The 21,896-nt window shown below is 37.4% G+C and overlaps 1 protein-coding gene across 3 annotated transcripts; it reads right to left on the bottom strand.

Moving 5' to 3' along the window:
- Nucleotides 1-90: 90 nt before the first annotated feature.
- On the bottom strand, nucleotides 91-17,488 carry slc19a2 (solute carrier family 19 member 2). Of its 3 annotated transcripts, none has more exons than XM_084128456.1 (6): nucleotides 17,008-17,488; nucleotides 9,078-9,644; nucleotides 7,589-7,826; nucleotides 7,200-7,392; nucleotides 5,376-5,517; nucleotides 91-5,275 (listed from the first exon to the last, which is right to left on the bottom strand). In XM_084128456.1, exons 1-6 carry the CDS (start codon nucleotides 17,134-17,136, stop codon nucleotides 5,141-5,143), a joined length of 1,404 nt encoding a protein of 467 aa, XP_083984582.1. In that variant the 5' UTR covers nucleotides 17,137-17,488; the 3' UTR covers nucleotides 91-5,140. The 3 variants fall into 3 exon arrangements, with proteins under 3 accessions (XP_083984582.1, XP_083984583.1, XP_083984584.1); XM_084128457.1 differs by having other exon boundaries at nucleotides 17,325-17,485; XM_084128458.1 differs by lacking the exon at nucleotides 17,008-17,488 and adding an exon at nucleotides 13,659-17,001.
- Between the last annotated feature and the right edge of the window lie 4,408 nt (nucleotides 17,489-21,896).

Raw genomic sequence — 21,896 nt, 5'->3', positions numbered from 1 at the left:
TGTGTTATTAGTATATGCAATTATGCAATGTGAAAACATTAAAATGAATAATTTCATACCAAAAGAAATGCACAGATCCACAAAATATGATCAGGTTTGTAAATGTATTTTATTTTAGAAAACCCCTACAGAAGAATACAGCAAAAAAATAGAAGCACTAGAAGATCATACTTCAGAATATCATACAACATCATAGAGCACACACCAACTAAAATCAAATTACCTTACAATATAAAACATATACCTTAAAGATGTTAATTCCACACACAAAATACCCGCACAATCCTGTTTTGATCTCAAATTTCCACAATACTATACAAGACTTAAATAAAAAAAAAGGCAATCATATGTTATTGCTTTTTTAACATTTAAAATGTTATTTTTAAAAGAAGGCTGAATAGGTATGAAAATATTTCTAATGACAGCGTTACTGCATGTAACTTATGCACTGCATATTTCTATAATATCTTTCTACTGTATAATTTTTCTGTAAAGCTAGACCATAGATAAAGATTTATAAATCTTTGCCGGTATTTGCAAATACGGTACAATGGATGGTGCAATGCAGCTTTCAGCTGGTCATGGTAAATTATGTCGCTGTTTAGTGTAGTCAACTGAATATTGTATACAAATTGTTAATACTGAATCTTTTTATTCTGACATTTGAACTAAATAATTAATTTCCTTCTGTTGTGTGTAACATGATATATCAAGGACTATTAGTGTTCAATAATGTTCTGGTGTTCAAACACACAGACATGCTCCCCTTTATCTGTAAATAATGAAATGTTTTTAAAAAATAATGTATTAAATAAAACAGATAGGATGTTCAACAAAACGTGTAGCTTTTGTATGGAGAAACGTAATAATTTAAGTCTAGCAGCACACATTGATAACACATTGTTGCAATATTATACAACAGTTAGTTCCAGTCCTCATATCTGATTAATCAAGTGACAATCATTAATCAAGTTTTTGATTGAGTCCTTGAATCATTCTCTCTTTTCAATGGTTCAGTCCAGAACAAAACACAACCACTTTGAGTCGCACAAAGATGTGCAAAGATTGATTCTGCTGTGGCTTCATTTGGAATGATTTTCTTAGAATAGACAAAAAAATAACTAAAATGTTACATCTCTCTTTCTTTACAAAAGCAATCTGAATCAAAAAGGCTTTGGGTGCTTTTCATTTTTTTTTCTTTTTTTTGTGCATCCTCCCTTTCTTTCCTCATGTCCCAGCTCCACCCCACTTAGGATTCAAGGGAACGAAACAAGAAAAGAGGACAAAGAATCGAAGGAAATATTTCAAATTGGAATATTCTTGATCACTCGAGGGTCACCAGCTGCGCTTAAGGGATCTGCCCTCATGCTGTTGAAGTTTGGTTGTTTCAGAAATTCATTAAGAAATAATAATAATAATAATAATAATAATAAAGTAAGATGACTTGTTGAAATATGTGAGATGTATGGTTTGTTTAAACTGCAAAGGTAAAACAAATTGAAAGATTGTGACAGATGTGAAGGAGAATTTATGCGTGCGTCAGGTTTTTTCGACAAGAAACGCTTCAAGTCGACATGAAATCAAAATTGACCCTATTTACTTTGTTAGCGCATATTACTAGTCTTGTGGTGAACAATTAATCCGTGCAAGTTAATACACAGAAAAAAATTGTTTGCCGTGGTAATCTTTAATCAAAATCTGAAAAGTTACTTCCGGTCTGGAATGGCGTTCCTTTTCTGATGACGTCAGTTTGACGGCTTGGGTTGAAAATGCTTAATCACTCCCCTCAAAGCATTAGTCTGCTATGAGCAGAGATGGAGAGGAGAAGTGCTATAGTAAAACCCTGCCCTCTGTTCAATATTCTGTTTCACTTGGAAATACATCACAACAACACTGGTCAACACAGTCGTTTGCAACTTCCGGTTCACGGGGACTTTCAGCATAGGATAGACCGAACAACAGCGGGCTGACAAGAGCTGTCTGTGCCAGCTTCAACAAAATGTGGTGACAAACAAACATTTTATACAGTCAATGAAGGCCAAATAGTGTTTCCCCTCAGAAAGTCCCTGCTTGCGAGGTAGTACTTTTTCAAAGTTCAGGTACTTTCGGGGATGAGTCTTGGGCACTGAGCATGCTGATTGGTTGAGTTCATGCCGCATTTGGATTGGTTGACTCCACGCACCATTTCATTTCAACCACCATTTTTAAAAATCTGTTGCGGTGCGCGCAGTCACCGAACTAATTTGCTTAATCTTCACGGTACTTAACCGCAGTGGAAATGCAGCAGCAGGTCTGGGGGGAAAAAGTTCATGGGACACATTGTTCCGGGTAAATTCGTTACAGCGCCCACTGGACTAGAAATTCAATTATAAAATGGATACTTCCGGTCCTTGATTCTGATTGGTTGAGCCGCGTTCAAAGTCGTTGTAAATTACTCAAACATACACCTTTGACCGCATTACATAGTATTACTGCGCATTGCACAACTGCCGTTTGCGATTCTTTGTAGCTGCATGTGTCGCTTGGCAACCTCTTTGGAACTACATTGCTTGGCGGAGGAATAAATGTGCTATAACGTTATATTTGTTGTTGCTGGTGCTTATTTTATGAATAAAATAAATATTTAGTTTCATGCAACAGCCATAAAATAAGGCATCATAATGGTTTCCTTTAAATAAGTGCATTTTCTTCTACATAATCTGTGACTGACAATGGCCACTTAGGCTATGTTCACACTTAGCGTCTTTTTTCAAACTGCCAGCGTCTGTTCTACATTATAACCCTATGGAGTAAACCGTTTTTTCAAAAAAGTCCTGAGCGCTTTTTTAGACGCCACCGCCGGCGTCTTTTTCTGCAGCTCAGAGCGTCTTTTTAAGTTGAAAAAAGTTCAACTTTTCTGAAAAGAACGCCCTACGTCAAGCGCCTTTTTGACAGCTGACCAATGACAAGCGAGTAGCGAGACCTGTCGTTTCCATAACAACAAGAACAACAAGAAAAAATGGAGACGGTGCCGGTAGATAAACTAATCGTCCTTGTTTCGGAGCACACGTCTTTGTGAACCGACATTCTCCTCCCCGGTAACTTCAAAAGCCAACGCAAGAGTCAACTTTCTCTTTCTCGACATTTTTTGCATCACACAGCACTAGGCTACTGTTGCAGCTGTTGTTATAGCAACAAAAGACGCGCTCGGCTGCTATTTGTAACCGAACGCTGCCAGCGTTTTTTTTTTTGCTAAAAAAACGCTGTTGTCAACTTTTTCTTGTCAAAAAAGACGCTAAGTGTGAACATAGCCTAACAGTGTATAATTGACCTATGGCTAAGCCACGCCCCCAAACGCGATGAGCCAATCACAGTGCGCATAGCTAACCCAATGCACTCGGACATTCTCTGCTTCCACGTCCATTGAAATGCATTGCAGTTAGTCAGTTTTCATTCGTTTTTATCTGTTTTTTTCTTGTCATTTTAAGTTTAAAATGGTCAAACGGTGTGCATGGGATACATTCAACTCCAACACTAGGTATCTTGAGAGGCTGGGCGATGGTGTGTATTTTTTACCCTTTCCCAAGCCACATCTCAACCGAGATAAGTGTCTGCTCTGGATTAATTTATGCGGTAGACCACAACACCAACTAAACGTGGATAAATTAAACAAGGATGTCTACATCTGTTTTAAGGTAAGTCAACAACGTATTTGAACGTTATCTTTAACATCTCTAATGTAACGTTAGCCTAACGTTAGCTTCTAGCTGCGTTGCAGTTTGACAAGAGTAATGTTACAGTTTGACAAAAGCACAATGTTGTATTTTACACAAATATAAGTAGGCTAAAAACTTTGCAGTTTTAATGATGTCCTGTATGAACAAAATGGAGTAACTTATGTTTTTATGTTTTCATTGTTCGATCGCGCCCGCGCCTCTCTCTCTCTGACACACACATTCCAGCATTGCAATCTTGACATCGCAGCCTGTTCATTATGCTGCGTTCACACCAAACGCGAATAGAGCGTCAAATTCGCTCGTATCGTGTCTACTTCGACGCTTGAACATTTTGAATCCATTTGCGCCTCCAAAGAGAATAGGACGCGCATGAAAAGCGAGCGTTTGAAGCGAAATAGCACCAAACTATAACGTTTAGTACACACTGACCTTTAATGTTAAATCTTTGTCTGGAGCTGAAGCTTTTCATCGACCTTCTCAAAATAAAATTATTAATATAACCCTCCAATGCATAGTTAAGGCCCTTTTGGTGACTTTGAGATGATATATAATCTTTCCAAAAATCAAAAATCATCAATTGCCTCCTGTGAAATGTCTCCTACTGCGACAGCGCCTGTTACCGAATGTTGACTGTTTGTCCGAGTGAGTGGAGGGGGCGTGGCTTAGCCATAGGTCAATTGTGAACTCAGTAGGGATGTCCCGATCCGATCCACGTCATCGGTATCGTTCCGATACCAGCCCAGAACGCTAGATCGGAGATCGGAGGGGAGAAAAAAAATATGATCCGATACCTATCCAACACAGACCATGGGAAAATCTAGCTTAAACCATGGCCTAAAAGCTTGAATATTCGTGTGGAGAGCAGGACGAGGCCGAGGGCCGTGAGAGAGCAGCACGAGGCCGGTGGCATGATTACTGATGAGCGACACCTGCGCGACGCACCGGTCTCATATCTCTCACAGAGGAGCAGAAGCATAAAGGAGGAGCGACGACAGTGAAGAGCGAGAGAGGACAGGCCTGGAGTTATGTTGTGGTTTTTTATGTTTTATCATGTGACAGCAGTCGTCCGTGAGGGGTGGCTGTCTTTTACTTTCGGAGAGAGAGAGAGAGAGAGAGAGAGAGAGAGAGAGAGAGAGAATAAAGGGTGGCAGTCTTTCATAATCAATTGCTGTTGTGGACTATATACTATTATTGGTATTAGTTCAAGAATAAAGTAAAAATATCGGATTGATATTGGTATCGGAAGTGAAAAAGTGGTATCGGGACATCCCTAGAACTCAGTAATAAGAATCATAATTATCAGTGCTTAAAATCTATAAAGATGGATCAATCAAGTATGACTGATTTGGAGATGCTGCTAATCTTTTTTCTTATACATTTTTTTCTGTTCAGTTGGACAGAGGTTTATTCCATAACCTTGCGTTTCATGCCTCTGGAACGGACTCTGTTGTGGGTAATTCATTCTGTCCTCCAGATCTCCTTCTTTTGAACAGTTTATACAGCCCAGCAATGAAGAATATCACTGCTACTGCAGCAAAGTAACTCGCATAGATCAAAAACTGTGGAAAGCAGAAAATTGCACAGGATATTAGCAGCTTTCATTAGTGATGCAAAAGCATTATTAGGTACTCGCTCGGCTGGATTCATGTTGTACTTTACCTGTAGAAAAATGTCCAGGCCCAGTCCGGCAGAATCTACTACAATCACTGTAAGAAGCGTCTGCAGTAAGAGTGCAATGAAAGTGTTTACTCCAAAAACCAAAGCATATCGTTTCATGCTTAAGTTAGCAGCAATCTGATACCTGCAATATAAAAAAGACAAATGAATTTGACCTTTCCCAACATCGATTTAAAGTGTTATGCATTTAAATATTTTACAAGTTTTTTTTAAAAAGAGTAGACTTTTAAAGAAAAGAAATTATTGTCAGGGTCCAAGTGCACATGGACAACTCGACTGAAACAGCCAAATGAATTTCAGATAAATGAGCAGAAAGACTACAGTTTAGAAGGCAACATCACTAATTCAAAACTCACTTCAGATTTAAACATGATTATTTGGAGTACTGCAGCAACAAGATTGAACAAACACTGACAAATATAGATGGAAATGGAACCAATGAATGAGTTTGGGCTCTCTGTGATTTAGGAATGCAGAAACAGTGTTTATTCATTTAGCCCATCTTCCAGAGTGTAAATATGCACTTGCTTTGTAATTAATTCTTTCAGTCATGCAATCAAATGAATCAAGAGTTTTGAGTTTTTGTTCATTTTGCTGTTGTTACGCCCAAAGCCGTAAGGGTTTGTTGTTGTGCCCAAGCTGTGCTCTGTATTCTCTCTTTGACTGTTTAACTCCACTCTAACTTCCCTAAGCACTTCCCCTCAGAGGAATCCTCAACGCCATTTTGAAGCGTGTTAAACATCGTAAAGTAGATGAGGGATGTTTATATGGAAAGACACTCGACCCTTTGATTTTGACAGAGGTTGCGAGTCTACTCAATATGTAGCAGAACCATAGACCACAATGCACCATGGTTGGGACGTCACAGCAGACCGCGCTTAATTTACCCCCACCCCACACAACTCTAGTGTATTGACAGTTATTTTGACATTTAACCGCATTTCATACTTGTAGCTCCCTTAGGCTGACTGTTTTGTTTTTTTTACACAATTATAGTTCGTTTTAATCTTCGATTTAAAAAAATAAAAATAATAATAATATAAATATATTGAATCCATATCTCCATAGCAGATTCCAAGTGATCAAGGGCTTAAGAGCGTTCCATTAAAAACCCATTGCAAGGGTTCAGCCTGTAGTTACACTCATGTAACGAAAGCAATGACGTACATCCAAGTGAATGTAATATTGTGATATTTTGAAGAATATGGGTAACCAAACAGTTTATGGGGCCTCATTGACTTAGCGAAAAAAATACTATGAAAGTCAATGGTGCCCATCAACTGTTTGGTTACTGGCATTCTTCAAAATATCTTCTTTTGTGTTCAACAGAAAAAAGAAATTCATACAGGTTTGGAACAAATTGAGGGTGAGTAAATGACAGAATTTTCATTTTTGGGTGAACTATCCCTTTAATCACTCAAACCCCTTTATCTAAACCTCTCTACTTAACTGTCAGACTTGTACATGTGCCATGTTTTTAGTTTAACACTTTTTTATTTGTGTTTGTAGTTCTAATCAAATCCTTGTCCAACACGCAATGGGTTGTGGGCACTGGGCAATATTAGCCGTTACAATGTGCATGGATCTGCACTTCGGATTCTAACCGGAAAGAGTAGACAATCCGGGTATCTTTGGAATACTCATTTCTCCTTTTTTCTTTTATTTTCTTTCATCCTCATTTCTTTCGCTGTCGTAAGTTCTTAGAACGTTTTGGTCCGAACAAAATGTACCTTCACAAAATTAAACGTTATCCAGCGTAAAGCTGATTTCTAAAGAAAATCGATACATATTGACAGCTTTACTTACGTTGCTATGGTGATAAGCAGCATGTAGGTAGCTCTGAAGATAACATAGGCAGTGTAGCAAACCCAGATATTCCTGATGGTGTCCATGAGGCACACACACACTGCAATTACCACAGAGAAAATGCAGAGAGCAAGTTCTCCCCACTCTGCCCAGGACACTTTCACAAAGCTTACAACAAATGCAGCAAAAGCACCTGGCGGGAGAAACATAAGTAATTAAAAGTGCCCATATTACACTAATTTCCAAGTTCATCATTTTATTTTTGGGGTCTACTAGAATACATTTACATGATTTAAAGGTGGGGTAGGCAAAATCCAGCCAGAAGTCGTATAACAAAGTAATTGGAGAATGAGCATATAATAAAATGAATTATAAACCAATGACCATACCAAGCAAGGTAGAGATGGTCTCCACATATCCATTGTAGATCTCAAACTCATTGGAAGGCAAGATTTTCTCCCAAAGTGCTTGAGCGTAATTAATCACCTGGAAGTAACCACACGTGGACAAAGCCCACCACACTGACCAGGCCAGTAGGGTAGAGGAGGAGTAACACTGCAGGAAGTCTGCCCAGAGCATTTTTAACACTTCCAGTAATCTACTACTGCTAGTGTTGTCCCTGAGAGTCTGAAAATCAAACAAATGAGTCAAATAATGCATATGACTGTGAACATATCAGTATCTGCAAATATTAGCATTTTTTTAATGTTTAAAAAAAGAACATTCAGTCATCATTTAAAGACTTTGGTTAAACTTTGAAACACAAATATATGTTTTTTAATGAAACCTGAGATGGTTCAGTCCCTTCATTGAAAGTCTACTCTAGACAACCAAAAATCCAAAAAGGTCTTTAAGACGTCGTAAAATAAAGTCTTGCAAAGAGATATGATCACTTTATATGAAAAACAGATTTAATTTAGGCTTTTATTCACATATAAACACACATACATCATGTCACATGCTAAAACAAACCTCACTGGTCCTCATGAATCCCGCACGCACTTTTGAGCTTCCATATTTACCATATGTGACATGCTCCATGTATAATGTTTCGATCACTGCTTTGATGTAAATTACATCTGTTAATGTAAATTATGTAAATTACATCATATAAAGCGATCTTATATCTTTATAAGATTTGGATCAAACCGCTTGATTCACGTAGATCTATTTTACGATGCCTTTATGACCGTTTTGGATCTTCTAAGTTTGGGTTATCTGGACTATCAATGGAGGGACAGAAATCTCTCAGGATTCAATAAAAATATCTTAATTTGGGTTTCAAAGATGAACCAAAATCTTTTGGATTTGGAACAACATCAGAGTGAGTAAATTACAGAATTTGCATTTTTGGGTGAACTATTCCTTTAATAGTAGCAGGTAATACTAGGGCTCATTGTGTTCAAAGATCAGATGTATGGTGCATAATAAATATACTATTATTATAACATGTACAATAATTACATCGTACTAGATATCAGTCGTAACATAAGAATAATTATCTGAATTATCTTAATTCAGTTCAAATTTATTTGTATAGCGCTTTTCACAACACACACTGTTTCAAAGCAGCTTTACAGAAAATGCATATTTTGAGCCCACATTACAATTTAGAGTGTTCTGTTATCAGAGGTAACTGTCCAAGTTATGCATTTCAGAAATGTACAAAATCACAGTTAGCCAAAAATGTATTATTTTTAAACAATGTAATAATTTAAGGCAGAAACATTGAAGTAATGAATACTTGTTTATTAATTTAAAAGTAGCCTATATGTTTTTGATTAACATAGTATAATCAAACATTTTGGAAGAGCATACAAATAAACCGGACACGTTTTTTTAATTTTACTATCATTACATAAAAACTAGTCTACTCACCGTTCTTTCATCTGCACTAAGCTGCATTTGGGACTCTGGATCCTCTGGCTTCTCGATCAGCTGACCACGGTTCATGGGTTCCAGTACTGCTTCATCCTGAGAGCTGCGCTCTCTCTCATGAAAGAACAGGCTCTTACCGGGCATGGGTAGGAACCAAGGGGCAACAAAAGCTATGCAGGAGGACACCAGAGTGATGACGCTCAAGTAAAGAAGAGGTACCTGGGCTACAGACACCAGAATCTGTCCCATGAGTGAGCCAAAGGCCGAGCCCAACAGTGTGACGCTGCGACAAAAACCAGACACCCTCTGATAATGAGACGGCTCCACAACACTGTAGATGTAGGAGTAGTACGCAACTTCAGTGGCAGTGGCCAAACCGAAAAAGAACTCCAATAACTGCATGGCCCGCACACCCTGGGCCTTCATGAGCATAGCATATGTCACTATGAAGCTGGCCGCCTGGAGAATAAGCACAGGCTTGTAGCGGAGGTAATCCGTGACCAGGAAAACAGGAAAAAGCAGGACAAGGTAGGAATATGTCCATAATGGATAGATCTCGTTCACAACCTGTGACAAAAGTTAAAGTAGTTAGAAGAGTCAATAATACAGTAGTCAACATTTGAAGCGGATCAAAAAAGTTGTTGTAAGACAAGAACGGGTTTTGTTCAAAATTCATGAAAGGTTTTGATCCACTTCAAATGGTGTACTGTAGATAACAGTGTTTATGGTGAAAAAAAAGATTGTTTTAAAATCTAGCTTAAAACATGTGCCACATTTTAAATTGAACACCAAAAAATGTAATGTGGTGTAACCATCAAATAAAAAGTAGTAACACATATTTTCCTTACATCTTCAATACATGAAGTAAATTTAAATACAATATAATAGTAACATCTTTTTTTTTTTTAAATTAAAGTATATAATTAATTTCAGGGACATTTTACAACCTGAACTAATTAAGCTTATTGATATTGTACTTAGATTATTATTATTATTATTCTTAGACTAAATTTCTCCTCCTAAACTGTTCAAGCTACATCCACCAATCTCACAATAGACCTTCAAACTGTTCTGACTCGAGTTGCTTCATCTTTTCAGACTGATAGGACTTTAAGGTTTTCCTAAAATTGCTGATCAAAACTCGGAAAAATCCCATAGACTTTCATTGCGGAATGTTCAAATTAAGCCAAGACTATTCAAACTTCAACTGTCTAAATTCAAATTTTGACAGTTGGAGAGGCCCATTAGACGCATTAGCTGACATTCTATGTACTATTTCTAATATCTCAAGACTCAAATAAGCTTCCATTCTATGTACTATTTCTAATCTATCTATCTATCTATCTATCTATCTATCTATCTATCTATCTATCTATCTATCTATCTATCTATCTATCTTTTTAACTAATCATTCTAACTAATCTTCCCTTCTTTCTCTTTCTCTCTTTCTTCCTTTCTCTCTTTTCTTTCTTTCTTTCTTTCTTTCTTACTAACTAATTAATTTTTCTTTCATTCTAACTCCAAACTAAATTCAAATTTTGACAGTTGGAGAGGCTCATTAGACTCTAGGCTATTAGCTTCCATTCTATGTACTATTTCTAATATCTATAGACTCATTTAAGCTTCCATTCTATGTACTATTTCTAATCTATCTATCTATCTATCTATCTATCTATCTATCTATCTATCTATCTATCTATCTATCTATCTATCTATCTATCTATCTATCTATCTATCTATCAGAGGTGGACAGTAACAAAGTACATTTGAGTACTGTACTTAAGTACACTTTTTGAGCATCTGTACTTTACTTAAGTATTATTTTTTCTGGAAACGTTTTACTTTAACTTCACTTCATTTGAAAGACAAATATCATACTTTTTACTCCACTACAATTCTGTCAAGGTCCTTGGGTAGAAAGTAGTAATGTTAGTCAGGGTATGATTTTGGTTGCATTTTGGTTGGAAATGAAAGTCTGATTGACGTCAGAAACCGACTGATGTTGGTTTCTGACATCAACCCGATTTTCGTTTTGAACCACAATACAACATCTGTCCAATGCTGGAGATTAATGTCAATCCGGCGTTGGATTCTGAAATCAATCTGATTTTCATTTTTAACGTTGGGTTTGGTCTTCTAAATGCAAATTTTGTCATTGTTTTGGTGCACACTTATCAGGCATGTGATTGGCTAAGGACAAAAAAGCAGGAAAATATACTGAGACCCCCCCCCCTTATCTTTATACCAATATCTTTTTACCAAACCTATACTGCTAAATGTGCAACATCCAACTTTTTATGACACATGACAACAACTTATTTGAATTTAAAAAATATATATTTTTAATTTTTTTACACCAAACTTAAACTGCTTAATGTGCAATATCCAACTTATGTCATGAGTATGACACATAACAACATAACAAAAAAAATGCAATATTGTGATATATTATTACAATTTAAAATAATTGGTTTTCCATTTATTAGCCTATACTTTAAATTATCATTTATTTCTGTGATGCAAAGCTGAATTTTCAGGATCATTACTGCAGTCCTTTAGAAATCATTCTAATATGATGATTCATTATCAAAGTTGGAAACAGTTCTGCTGCTTAATATTTTTTAATAACCTGTGATACTTTTAGGATACTTTGATGAATAAAAAGTAATAATTTTTTTTTTAAAAAAATTAAAAAAAAGAGAGAATTTTTTTTAAAAAATAGAAATATTTTGTAACAATATACACTACTGGTCAGTAATTTGGGTTCGGTAATTTCTTTCTTTCTTTTTTTGAAATAAATCAATACTTTTATTCACCAAGGATGTGTTAAATTGATAAAAAGTGATAGTAAAGAAGATTTATATTATTAGAAAATATTTTTTTTATTTTGAATAAATGCAGTTCTTTTTAACCTTTTATTCATCAAATATTTTAGGCAGCAGAACTGTTTCCAACACTCATAATAAATCAGAATATTAGAATGATTTCTAAAGGATCATGTGATAGACCGGATGTCACATGCTGAAGACTGGAGTAATGATCCTGAAAATTCAGCTTTGCTTCACAGAAATAAATTATAATTTAAAGTATAATAAATTAAAAACCAATTATTTTAAATTGTAATAATATATCACAATATATATATATAAAAAAAAAAAATCTGTATTTTTGATCAAATAAATGCAGGCTTGATGAGCAGAAGAAACTTCTTTCAAAAACATTAAAAATAGTAATGTTTCCAAACTTTTGGCCTGTACTATTCCCCCCAAAACTGCACAACTGTAGGGTAAAACATTAATAAAAAAGTGATAATAAAAAATGCGTCTTAAAACTGACATGATTGTAACAAAATCACAGTCTGGAGAACTCAGAACAACTGCTAACATTAAAGGAGCTGTATGTAAGAAATCTATTTCAATTAATCATAAAATGGCCCTGATGTGTCACTAGACATTAAGAAATCATGTTAATTTCAAATACTTATATCACTGACAACAGTAGTATGGCTAGGATATTGTCATTTAAAAAGTGGACTTGCAGCCCTTAACTGATGTTGATGTTGTCATTTTGTGTTTTGGCCTGAAGCGCCTCCCTCCACCTATCTACCAATCACGAAGTCAGTAGTGTTTCGGGATCCGGGTTGCCAGCTTTGCTCTAACCTACCCTAGCTCTAGTCGGATAAAAATGTCTAACGTTACTAAATCAAAAAGACCTCGTTATAATTCAGAAATTCATCGTGACAAAGTCCGAAATAAAACCAGAATTTGTATAGGAGATGCTTTTGAAAGATGGAGACAGCTGAAAACGGAGAAGAATTTGAACACAGACGCCAACGTAGCTAATTTTCTCCTGGACAGGTAAGATTCATCTAACTTGTGCTTGGCTAACTTGTACTTGTTGTCAGTGCACATATCATATATTCATGACAAGTCGAACAAAGTTATGCATGTTCGTGCGAAGTAACGTAACGTTAGCTCACATGGACGTATGCTAACATTAGCAATGCATAGGAGCCCGTTTCTCTGTCATTATGCTGAGACGCCATTAGCACGCCCATTATGGCAATTTGAAACGTAATTGAGACAGAAGCCTAACTTTACCTCAGAAAAAATGATTCGACATTCGTTCTTCACGTATATCGTGGACTAAGTTACACATGCTGCAAATTGACCTGTATTTCACATCACATATTTTAGCGTGTTATGGACGCATGCTGCAGGGTAAGTAAAAAAATACAGCTGGTCACTTTCACTTATAGCATCAGCTAAATGAATAACGTTAGCTGTATTACACATAGTGACATAGGCTTGTGCTTGTACTTACATTAATGACAGATACATAACGTTACAAGTTAGACTTACAGCTACCGTTCTGTCTGTCTCATACGAGCATAACGTTACATCTTTACGATTATACTGTCACATACGAGCATACATCTTTAACGTACGATACTGTCACATACGAGCATAAATCTTTACGATTATATTTAACTAATGACAATTAGTACATTTTTTAAATACATAATTACTTATCAAAATATCTCTCATGATGCATAAACATAATTAACAGAAAAAAACTTACTGTGTATGTCTCGTCGGAAGCTCATTGAAGCAGCCTACGTTTCTGCTGAATTCAGCTTATCTGGCAACCTCCAGTCAGGGTGGAGGGGGAGGGGATACACCGCTCTATAGTATTTTTAAAGTGATTGCAGTACCAGTTTTGGCCACAATCCTACATACAGTTCCTTTAAGTTTAAGGTAAAAATAACTGCCATGAAATTATAGTATCTTACTCCTATGCAATTAGATAAACTGTTCATTCACTACATCACTTTACCTCTGTCTTTATCCCCTTTTATCCTCTTCTCTTCTTTTTGGCACTGTATCTATCGCAGACTATAATGCTCATTTATAATGTGTCATGTAAATTCGGCCATCCGTCACAATCAGGAAACTTTCACCGCGTCTAGAACTGGCGCGAGCTGCCAGGCCCGTTTCTACGAGCCTGTGTGTTAAGCGCCCTCAAAAAAAAGCAATGCTGTCTATATGGATGCGGCGTCGCGCACGCTACACAACAAATTACCAACAACTGATCGCGCGCGCGCTCTGTTTCTGACGCACTTCAAGCACTCGCTGGGCGGGGAAAGATCGCATCTCTCTGCCATCTGTAACCATGTTGACGTGCCGCCCGGTGTGCCCCCGGCCCCTATACCTATATTTTTAACTAATTCTTTCTAACTAATCTTACCTTCTTTCTCTCTCTCTCTATCTTTCTTTCTCTCTCTCTTTTTATTTCTCTCTCTTCTCTCTTTTCTTTATCTCTCTCTCTCTCTTTCTTCTTTCTTTCTTTCTCTCTTTATTTCTTTCTTTCTCTCTTTTCTTTCTTTCGCTCTTTCTTTATTTTTCTTTCTTTCGCTCTTTCCTTCTTTCTTTCTTTCTAACTATCTAGAGCAGGGATGGGCAACTTCGGTCCTGGAGGGCCACTGTCCTACAGAGTTTAGCTGAAAAAACCCTGAATAAAATCACCTGCCTGTAATTTTCTAGTAATCCTGAGGACCTTGAAGCATTGAGAAGCATTGAGAACTTTGTAAGCGTACAGACAGTTTAATAAGAAGATACTTTATAAAGACAGTACATTACGCGTTGACATCATAGACTGTAAAAAAATATGGACGTAGTATCCGTGACGTCACCCGTAGGTTTCTGAAGAGCATTTTTGAAGCCTAAAGTGGGCGGACCCGGCCGTCGCCATCTTGGCCTTGCGTCACTCCCGGAGGGGCAGAGGCGGGGCGTGAGCTGGAGCCTGGCTGTGTATCTGAAACTGATCTGAAATCACCTAGCTCGACGTGATCGAGTTTTTAGTTCAGGCTGGGCATAGTTAGATATATGTTTATTTCTAAACATATATCTAACAAGCATCGCGCTAAAGTGACAGTTGATGACAGTAAAGCCAATTAAAAGTTCCTATTTTTGCCCTTCGAAATATTATAATAGTTAAAAGACATTGCTACATGTGAGACTGTATCGTGATTCTGTACTATTCTACTAGTTGAAAATGTATAATGCAGGAACTATTTATATTACTCTGAGAGTGTGTGTGTGAGACAGTGATGTATGTGCACAACGTTACATGTCAGTCACTCTTTTTTTATATGGTCTGTCAGCGCAGCATCGCTCGTCAAGTTCGTAGAGAGTTTATTCAATCCATTTTAAATTCTGATTTTGGCCGCCTCTCAAATGGGTTAAAGTATATTGCCTTTGAAGTGCAAGTAAATGCGCTAGAAAATCCGCGCTCATTCGTGGATGTGCATTTATGGCATGGACGGAGAAAGCGCCGACGCCTGCAGGATTTCATCTGACGGGTAGCAGCTACATAAGCATATTATAATCCATCTGTTCCGTGAGAGCAGAACGAACGAGCCTTTATTGACGTTTTTAAAACGGAAAACTCCAAAAAGCAACGAAATTGTCTGACATCCATTAGTGCATGTTCACAGAGGAAAACAACTGAAATACAGCGCTGGTTGTTTTCTCGAACGATACTCGACGACAACGACGGAATCCTAGCCGTGGGCGAAGTAGCCTAATTTAATGGGTGTATTATATTGTATGAAATAATCCCGAAAAAAAGCACAAAACACGGCAGAGAAGGCAAGTTCAGCAGCTAACACTTGCTGAGGTGAAGTGACGGCTAGTAACAACAGACGGCTAGCACTGACATCAGCTACAGCGACAACCCACCTGTCACTCAAGTGGCCGCACCCTTAATTATGCAGAACTTTAAATATTAATCAACTAAACGGATGAGTTATAAAAAAATTCACCCCCCTCACAGTTGTCATGAAGGGCTAAATTAGCTGTAGAGACAAAAACCACATACAGACACCAGGCTGTAAACACATTTTTTTCTGCTGTAAAATTTGGCATTTTAACATGGGAGAGATACAGATTTGACTCACTTCTGACAACAGCCTCAAGCGGCCAGTCAACGAATTGCAGTTTAACTCACTTCCGTGTTGGTTTCAAGAGAGAGACGGGGAGGTTGCCGCTTGGTTGACATGCAGGAGCCATCTTGGAAAACAGTCTCGACTAATCGAGTCACGAACGCCGTCGATAGGATAGCTGGTCGATAGGAATTACGTTTGTGAAATCTAACGTAGCACGGCGTTCGTGGCTCGATTAGTCGAGACTGTTTTCCAAGATGGCTCCTGCATGTCAACGCGTAATGTACTGTCTTTATAAAGTATCTTCTTATTAAACTGTCTGTACACTTACAAAGTTCTCAATGCTTCGGTTTGTATGTAAGGACCCTCATTATGTTACCGTGTTAGTGTGAGGCTATTTTGAGCCTTGTTAGTGGTATTAACTAGCGATTTATTTTTACTTACTCTGTGCCCCATATACTAGTGTTATGAGCTAATCTGTTTTTAAAGATAAAACTCTATAGGCTACATTCGATTTTCATGAAAACGCATCGCAGGGAACGATCGACTCGGTAACCATGTGTTAATTAACCCCAGGTTCATTTTTCACTGGATTTGTCCTTTAAGCTGCTAGGATTAGACAAATAGCTGGCAGATTTTCCATCTAACTAGCTGATGGGAAAAGTTTACTTCCAACACCCGTATATTCTTCACATTAAATTATTTTTTTCATTCTCTTTAAATGTTCTTTCAAATCGTGCTCAGAGAAAGAAAGTCTCTGAATGTAGCTAAGAATGTAGCTGTGTCAAATTAACGCACGTGTTCACATTTATTAATATTTTACCATAATTTATTGTATTTCTCTCTCATAAAATCGAGAAGCCTCATTCTATTCTAGCAGTTTCGAGATTGAAATAAATTGTCGTTGACCTGCCTGCCTGCATGTGATGAAATCTTACATCGTTCACCGCATGCTTTCATCAGCCTACAGCACTTAACTTAACCTACCTCTGTCTCAGTCAGGTTTTTGTCAGGTCCCATCAAAAACCGTGTTAGAAAAGGCTCCACTGGTCTGAGGCTGGAGAAAAATCCATAAATGCACAGTAAAACGGTGGGGCAAAGCCATGGTTCAGTCATAATCGCTTGCGCCTATTGACCTTAACGCTACAAATTGAAAGATCCTTGTGTTCTCGTTTTACGTCATCATTAACCGTCGAAGTTCAGACCCAATTCTCAAGAACGCAAGTACAGAGGACGCATGAAAGAACCCGGATGTGTTCTTGATACCGAGGATGCATCGAATGCAGACTTGAGCTAGTACTCGCCTGGTGTCCCAGAAGTCATTGCGGCCGGTTCCGAGTTCGTTCTTCCAAGGAAGCTTGGCAAGACCGGTCTCCACGAGAACACAAGTCCGTTCTCTGCGTTCTTGGAATTGAGAAACAGCCCCAGTCTTCTTCTTCTTCTTCTTCTTTGGTGTTTATTGGCGGTTGGCAAACCAACTTGTAGGTGCATTACCGCCACCGACTGGACTGGAGTGTGGACATAGAGAGCCTAAGTCCCGCCCCTCCGCTTCCGGCTCATGGGACCTTATTTCGGAAAAAATATAAGTCAATGGCGAGAGATAACTTATCTTTTTATTCCGTCTGAACTGTGCCCTCAACTACACATATGATGTTTGTCAATTTAAAAGGTAATTATGAAAGTCAAGAAAGTCGCAGTTTGTCATAAAACAGAAGAGTAACGTTTAGTTTTATGTGAAAATCGCTCAATGAACTACATCTCTCGTCTCGCACTATGTACGTCACAAGATCCGTTGCTCGTATGTGTGTATTCTGGCTCAAAACACTCGGGCATGACGGCGTAACGTTACGATTATAATGTAAGACTATAGAAAAAATGACAGACGTTAGCTTCAGTAAAGTTAGCTTCATTCATTGAGAGAAAAGGTATGACGTCGCATGTGCGCCTTCGGGGTTTGTAGTCTTTGTAATTACGTATTTTCACAGTCTTATACCTCAGCAGGTTTACATCAAGCTGCGACTTTCTTGACTTTAAAATGTATCTTTTAAATTGACAAACATCATATGTGTAAATCAGGGCACAATTCAAACGAGATCAAAATATTTGTTGTCTCTCGCCATTGACTACCATACAATATTTTTCCGAAATAAGGTCCCATGGTGGTCGACCGGAAGGGGAGGGACTTAGGCTCTCTATTCACCTTATTCCGGAAGTAGCACTGGGTGGCGCCATCCGCGTAATCTCACTTCCTGGTTTAGCTACTTAGCGCTTTGTTTGCCCTGGTCCAATCTGTTATCTGTCTTGATATAAGTAGATAGACTATAATATTATAGCCAAATGCGTTGGCCTATGGTTATTAACAACTGCTGCAACGTACTAAAGTACATTTCACTTGAAGCTTTTGAAACAATGCCACAATCAAATTATTTAATAGATGTGTCTTTCTAATAGCTATTACTTAGTTATGAAGATGTGCACAAACACTACTACATGTAAAGTTTGAAACATTATTACACCACAGTTTGTTTGCTTAATCACCAGATACATTTGCAGTGTATAGCCAACAGATGAGAAAAAAAATAGCCACGAACTGATGTAGAAAGAAAGTAGAGCCTCAACTAGATGAACAAGAGGGTAACGTTAGCTTAGCTAACTGCTAGCTGCAATTTCTTATGGTTTGATCTGTAACACAAGTAATGGCTGTAAAATAAATCCAGCGACTGAATTCTAGAGGACCATAGCTTTCAAACAAGGTATAGCATGCGTATGTGTCCTGTAGTGAGACCATTACAACATTAGATGTTTGTGGCTAATGTAGGCTAAACACTACACATCGGCCGGGCTGCGATCAGACAGGCAGACGGGTCATATAAACACCTAAAAGTCGTTTAAAAATTACCCCGAGAAACAGTGCATTGCTGTGCTGTTGGTACACACGTACATAGCACATTTGGCACAAATTAGCTCATCTTTTTTGACATTTTATCAGTGAGACTTCTCTGCAGTTCTCCTCGAAATTGAATGAGGGTCCGCTAAACCGGAAGGTGGTTTACAACGGAAGTACTGGACAGAAGTAAAAGTGGGCGGGGCGGAATAAGGTGAATAGGATTGACATAATGCGACATATGTATGGGAATTCATGAGGAAACAAAAAAAAAAAAAAAAAAAAACGCCTAAATTCTTTTACTTAATTTCGTTTCTTTAATAAACTTAATAATACTATCATATATAGCTTTTTCCTTTAGTATACCTATTATAGAATAATCTTTATGCTCAGCTTTAATTAGTGACTGAATAAAATGACGTCTTTCATTGTTGTATTTCCAGTATTACATGTTCAACTGTCTCTTGCTGACTACAGTGATTACATTCCCCTGTTGGGTGCTTGCCAATTTTAAACAATGTGCTATTCAATCCTGTGTGACCTATTCTCAGACGGGTTATAATATTCTCTTCAATTCTGTTCCTGCTCTCTCTCCTCCCAGCACCAACTTGTTGTTGAATATTATATAAGTGTCTTCCTGTTTCAATACCATCCCAGTGTACCTGCCATACCGATTGTGCATATTTCCTAATGAACACTTTAGCTTCTGCTTTACTTAATGGAACTTGTAAATCTATCTGCTTTAACTTTAAAGATTGTTTAGCCAAAACATCTACCTTCTCATTACCCACTACACCAACATGAGCAGGAACCCAAATAAATTGAATTGATATACCCATAAGCTTTATGTTATACAATTTATGGAATATTTCATTAATTATATCCATCCTAAAAGATGATCTGCCAGATTTTATGCTTTCCAGTGCCGAGTAGCTATCAGATGCAATAACTATGTTATTCATTCGCTTTTCTTCTGTCCACTGCAGGGCCATTAAAATTGCCAATAGTTCTGTAGCATAAACTGATAAATGGTTAGAAACTCTTTTCTTAATGTAAGAATCATTCATTGGAATATACACGGCTGCACCGGCATATCCTGTCTTCGGGTCTTTTGATCCATCCGTAAATAAAAACACTGAATCTTGGAAATGCCTCTCAATATAATTCCGCACTATATACCACACTGGAAGTTGTTTGGATTGATCCTTTATTTCCTGTTGTATACTGAGGTCAACAGTTGGCAAGGCGAATAACCAAGGAGGGATGGAGGATATTGAGACCGTGTTGCTATACTGTACTTGACTTAGTCCTATATTCCTCGCCTTTGCATCACCTATCCACCCAAAACTCAAAATTTGTTTCATTATGTTCCCAACAGTCTGTCAGTACACTTTTTACAGGATGTGTAACACTTTGTCCCTGGATATTAACCCAATATGCCAACATTAACTTCATTCGTCTTATACCTAACGGTATTTCTCCCATCTCCACCTGCATAGCTGATACCGGCGATGATTTAAATGATCCACTGCAGATTCTTAGGGCTTGTGCTTGCAGTACATCTAATTGTTTGAGGTTTGTTTCTGCTGCTGACATATAGGCAATGCATCCATAATTAGATCTCATGAGTGCCCAGTATATACTTTGTAGGGATGCCCTACTAGCTCCCCACTCCCGTCCTGATAAACACCGAAGAATATTAATAATATTTTTGCACTTATTCTTAATTTTATCCAGATGAATTTTCCATGTAAGTTTTTCATCGAACCAAACTCCAAGAAACCTTATAAATTTTACTTGCTCCAGAGGATTCCCATATAATTTCAAAGAGAGGGGTATGCTTTTGAGCCGCCTTGAAAAACAAATGACCTGCGTTTTTGATACAGATAATTTAAACCCCCATTTATTATCCCACTTTTCAACTTCCTCTATTGCATTTTGCATTTTTTTATGAACATAAGATATTGCGACCTCTAATCCACAAAGCCCCATCATCTGCATATAAAGATTTTCCAATGTTATGTTCAACTTGTGAAAAGATGCCATTAATCATTATGTTGAATAATAATGGGCTGCATACACTACCTTGTGGTGTTCCATTCTCTACTGTATACATTATAGAGTATTCTTCACCTACTTTAACTTTTTCTGTCAAATAAAAAGTTCTGAACCCAGTTATATGCTCTACCACAAATTCCTAAAGACTTTAACTTAATTAATAATCCTTCTTTCCAGAGCATATCATATGCCTTTTCCACATCAAAGAAGATAGCTACCACTACTTCTTTGTTTGTCTGTGCTTTCCTAATGTCTGATTCTAGACATAATACAGAGTCCATTGTATTCCATCCCTTACGGAATCCACTCTGATAAGGGGACATCAGATTTTTACTCTCTAAAAAATACGTTATTCTTTCTGTGATTATTCTTTCCATTGTTTTACATAATTGAGAAGTTAGTGCAATAGGCCTATAACTAGAAGGATCTGATGGGTTTTTTCCAGGTTTAAGAATAGGTATTATTATTGCTTGTTTCCATATTGAAGGGAGTTGACCAGTTTCCCATACTAGGTTAAATAATTTTAATACTTTTTCCAGCGTATTATCTGTCATGTTTGCCAGCATTTTGTAACACACTCCGTCTCTTCCTGGAGTAGTCTGCCGAGCAGTTTTGATTGCTCTTTTTAACTCAAACATGTTTATAGGGAAGTCTAATAAACTATCTGACATCTCATCTTTCTTCACCAAATTAAGATAATTCATTAATGTGCTACTCCTACACTGCTTTGCTTCTTTTGAAAGATTATCTGAACTATGAATTTTCTTAAATGTTTCTACCAAAAGTTCAGCCTTATCTAAATTGGTGACAGCCATTTTGTCTGTACCTATAATCACTGGTAACTCATAGTTCCTTCTAATCCCCCCCCATTTTCCTGATCATATTCCATACATCTGACAGATGTACTGTTCTTCCAATACTATCACAGTACTGC

Source organism: Abramis brama (genome assembly GCF_963993115.1).
Source record: "Abramis brama genome assembly, chromosome: 11".
Lineage (NCBI taxonomy): Eukaryota > Metazoa > Chordata > Actinopteri > Cypriniformes > Leuciscidae > Abramis > Abramis brama.
The sequence above is the reverse complement of the archived record's forward strand: the minus strand, read 5'-3'. Positions and strand labels throughout refer to the sequence as shown.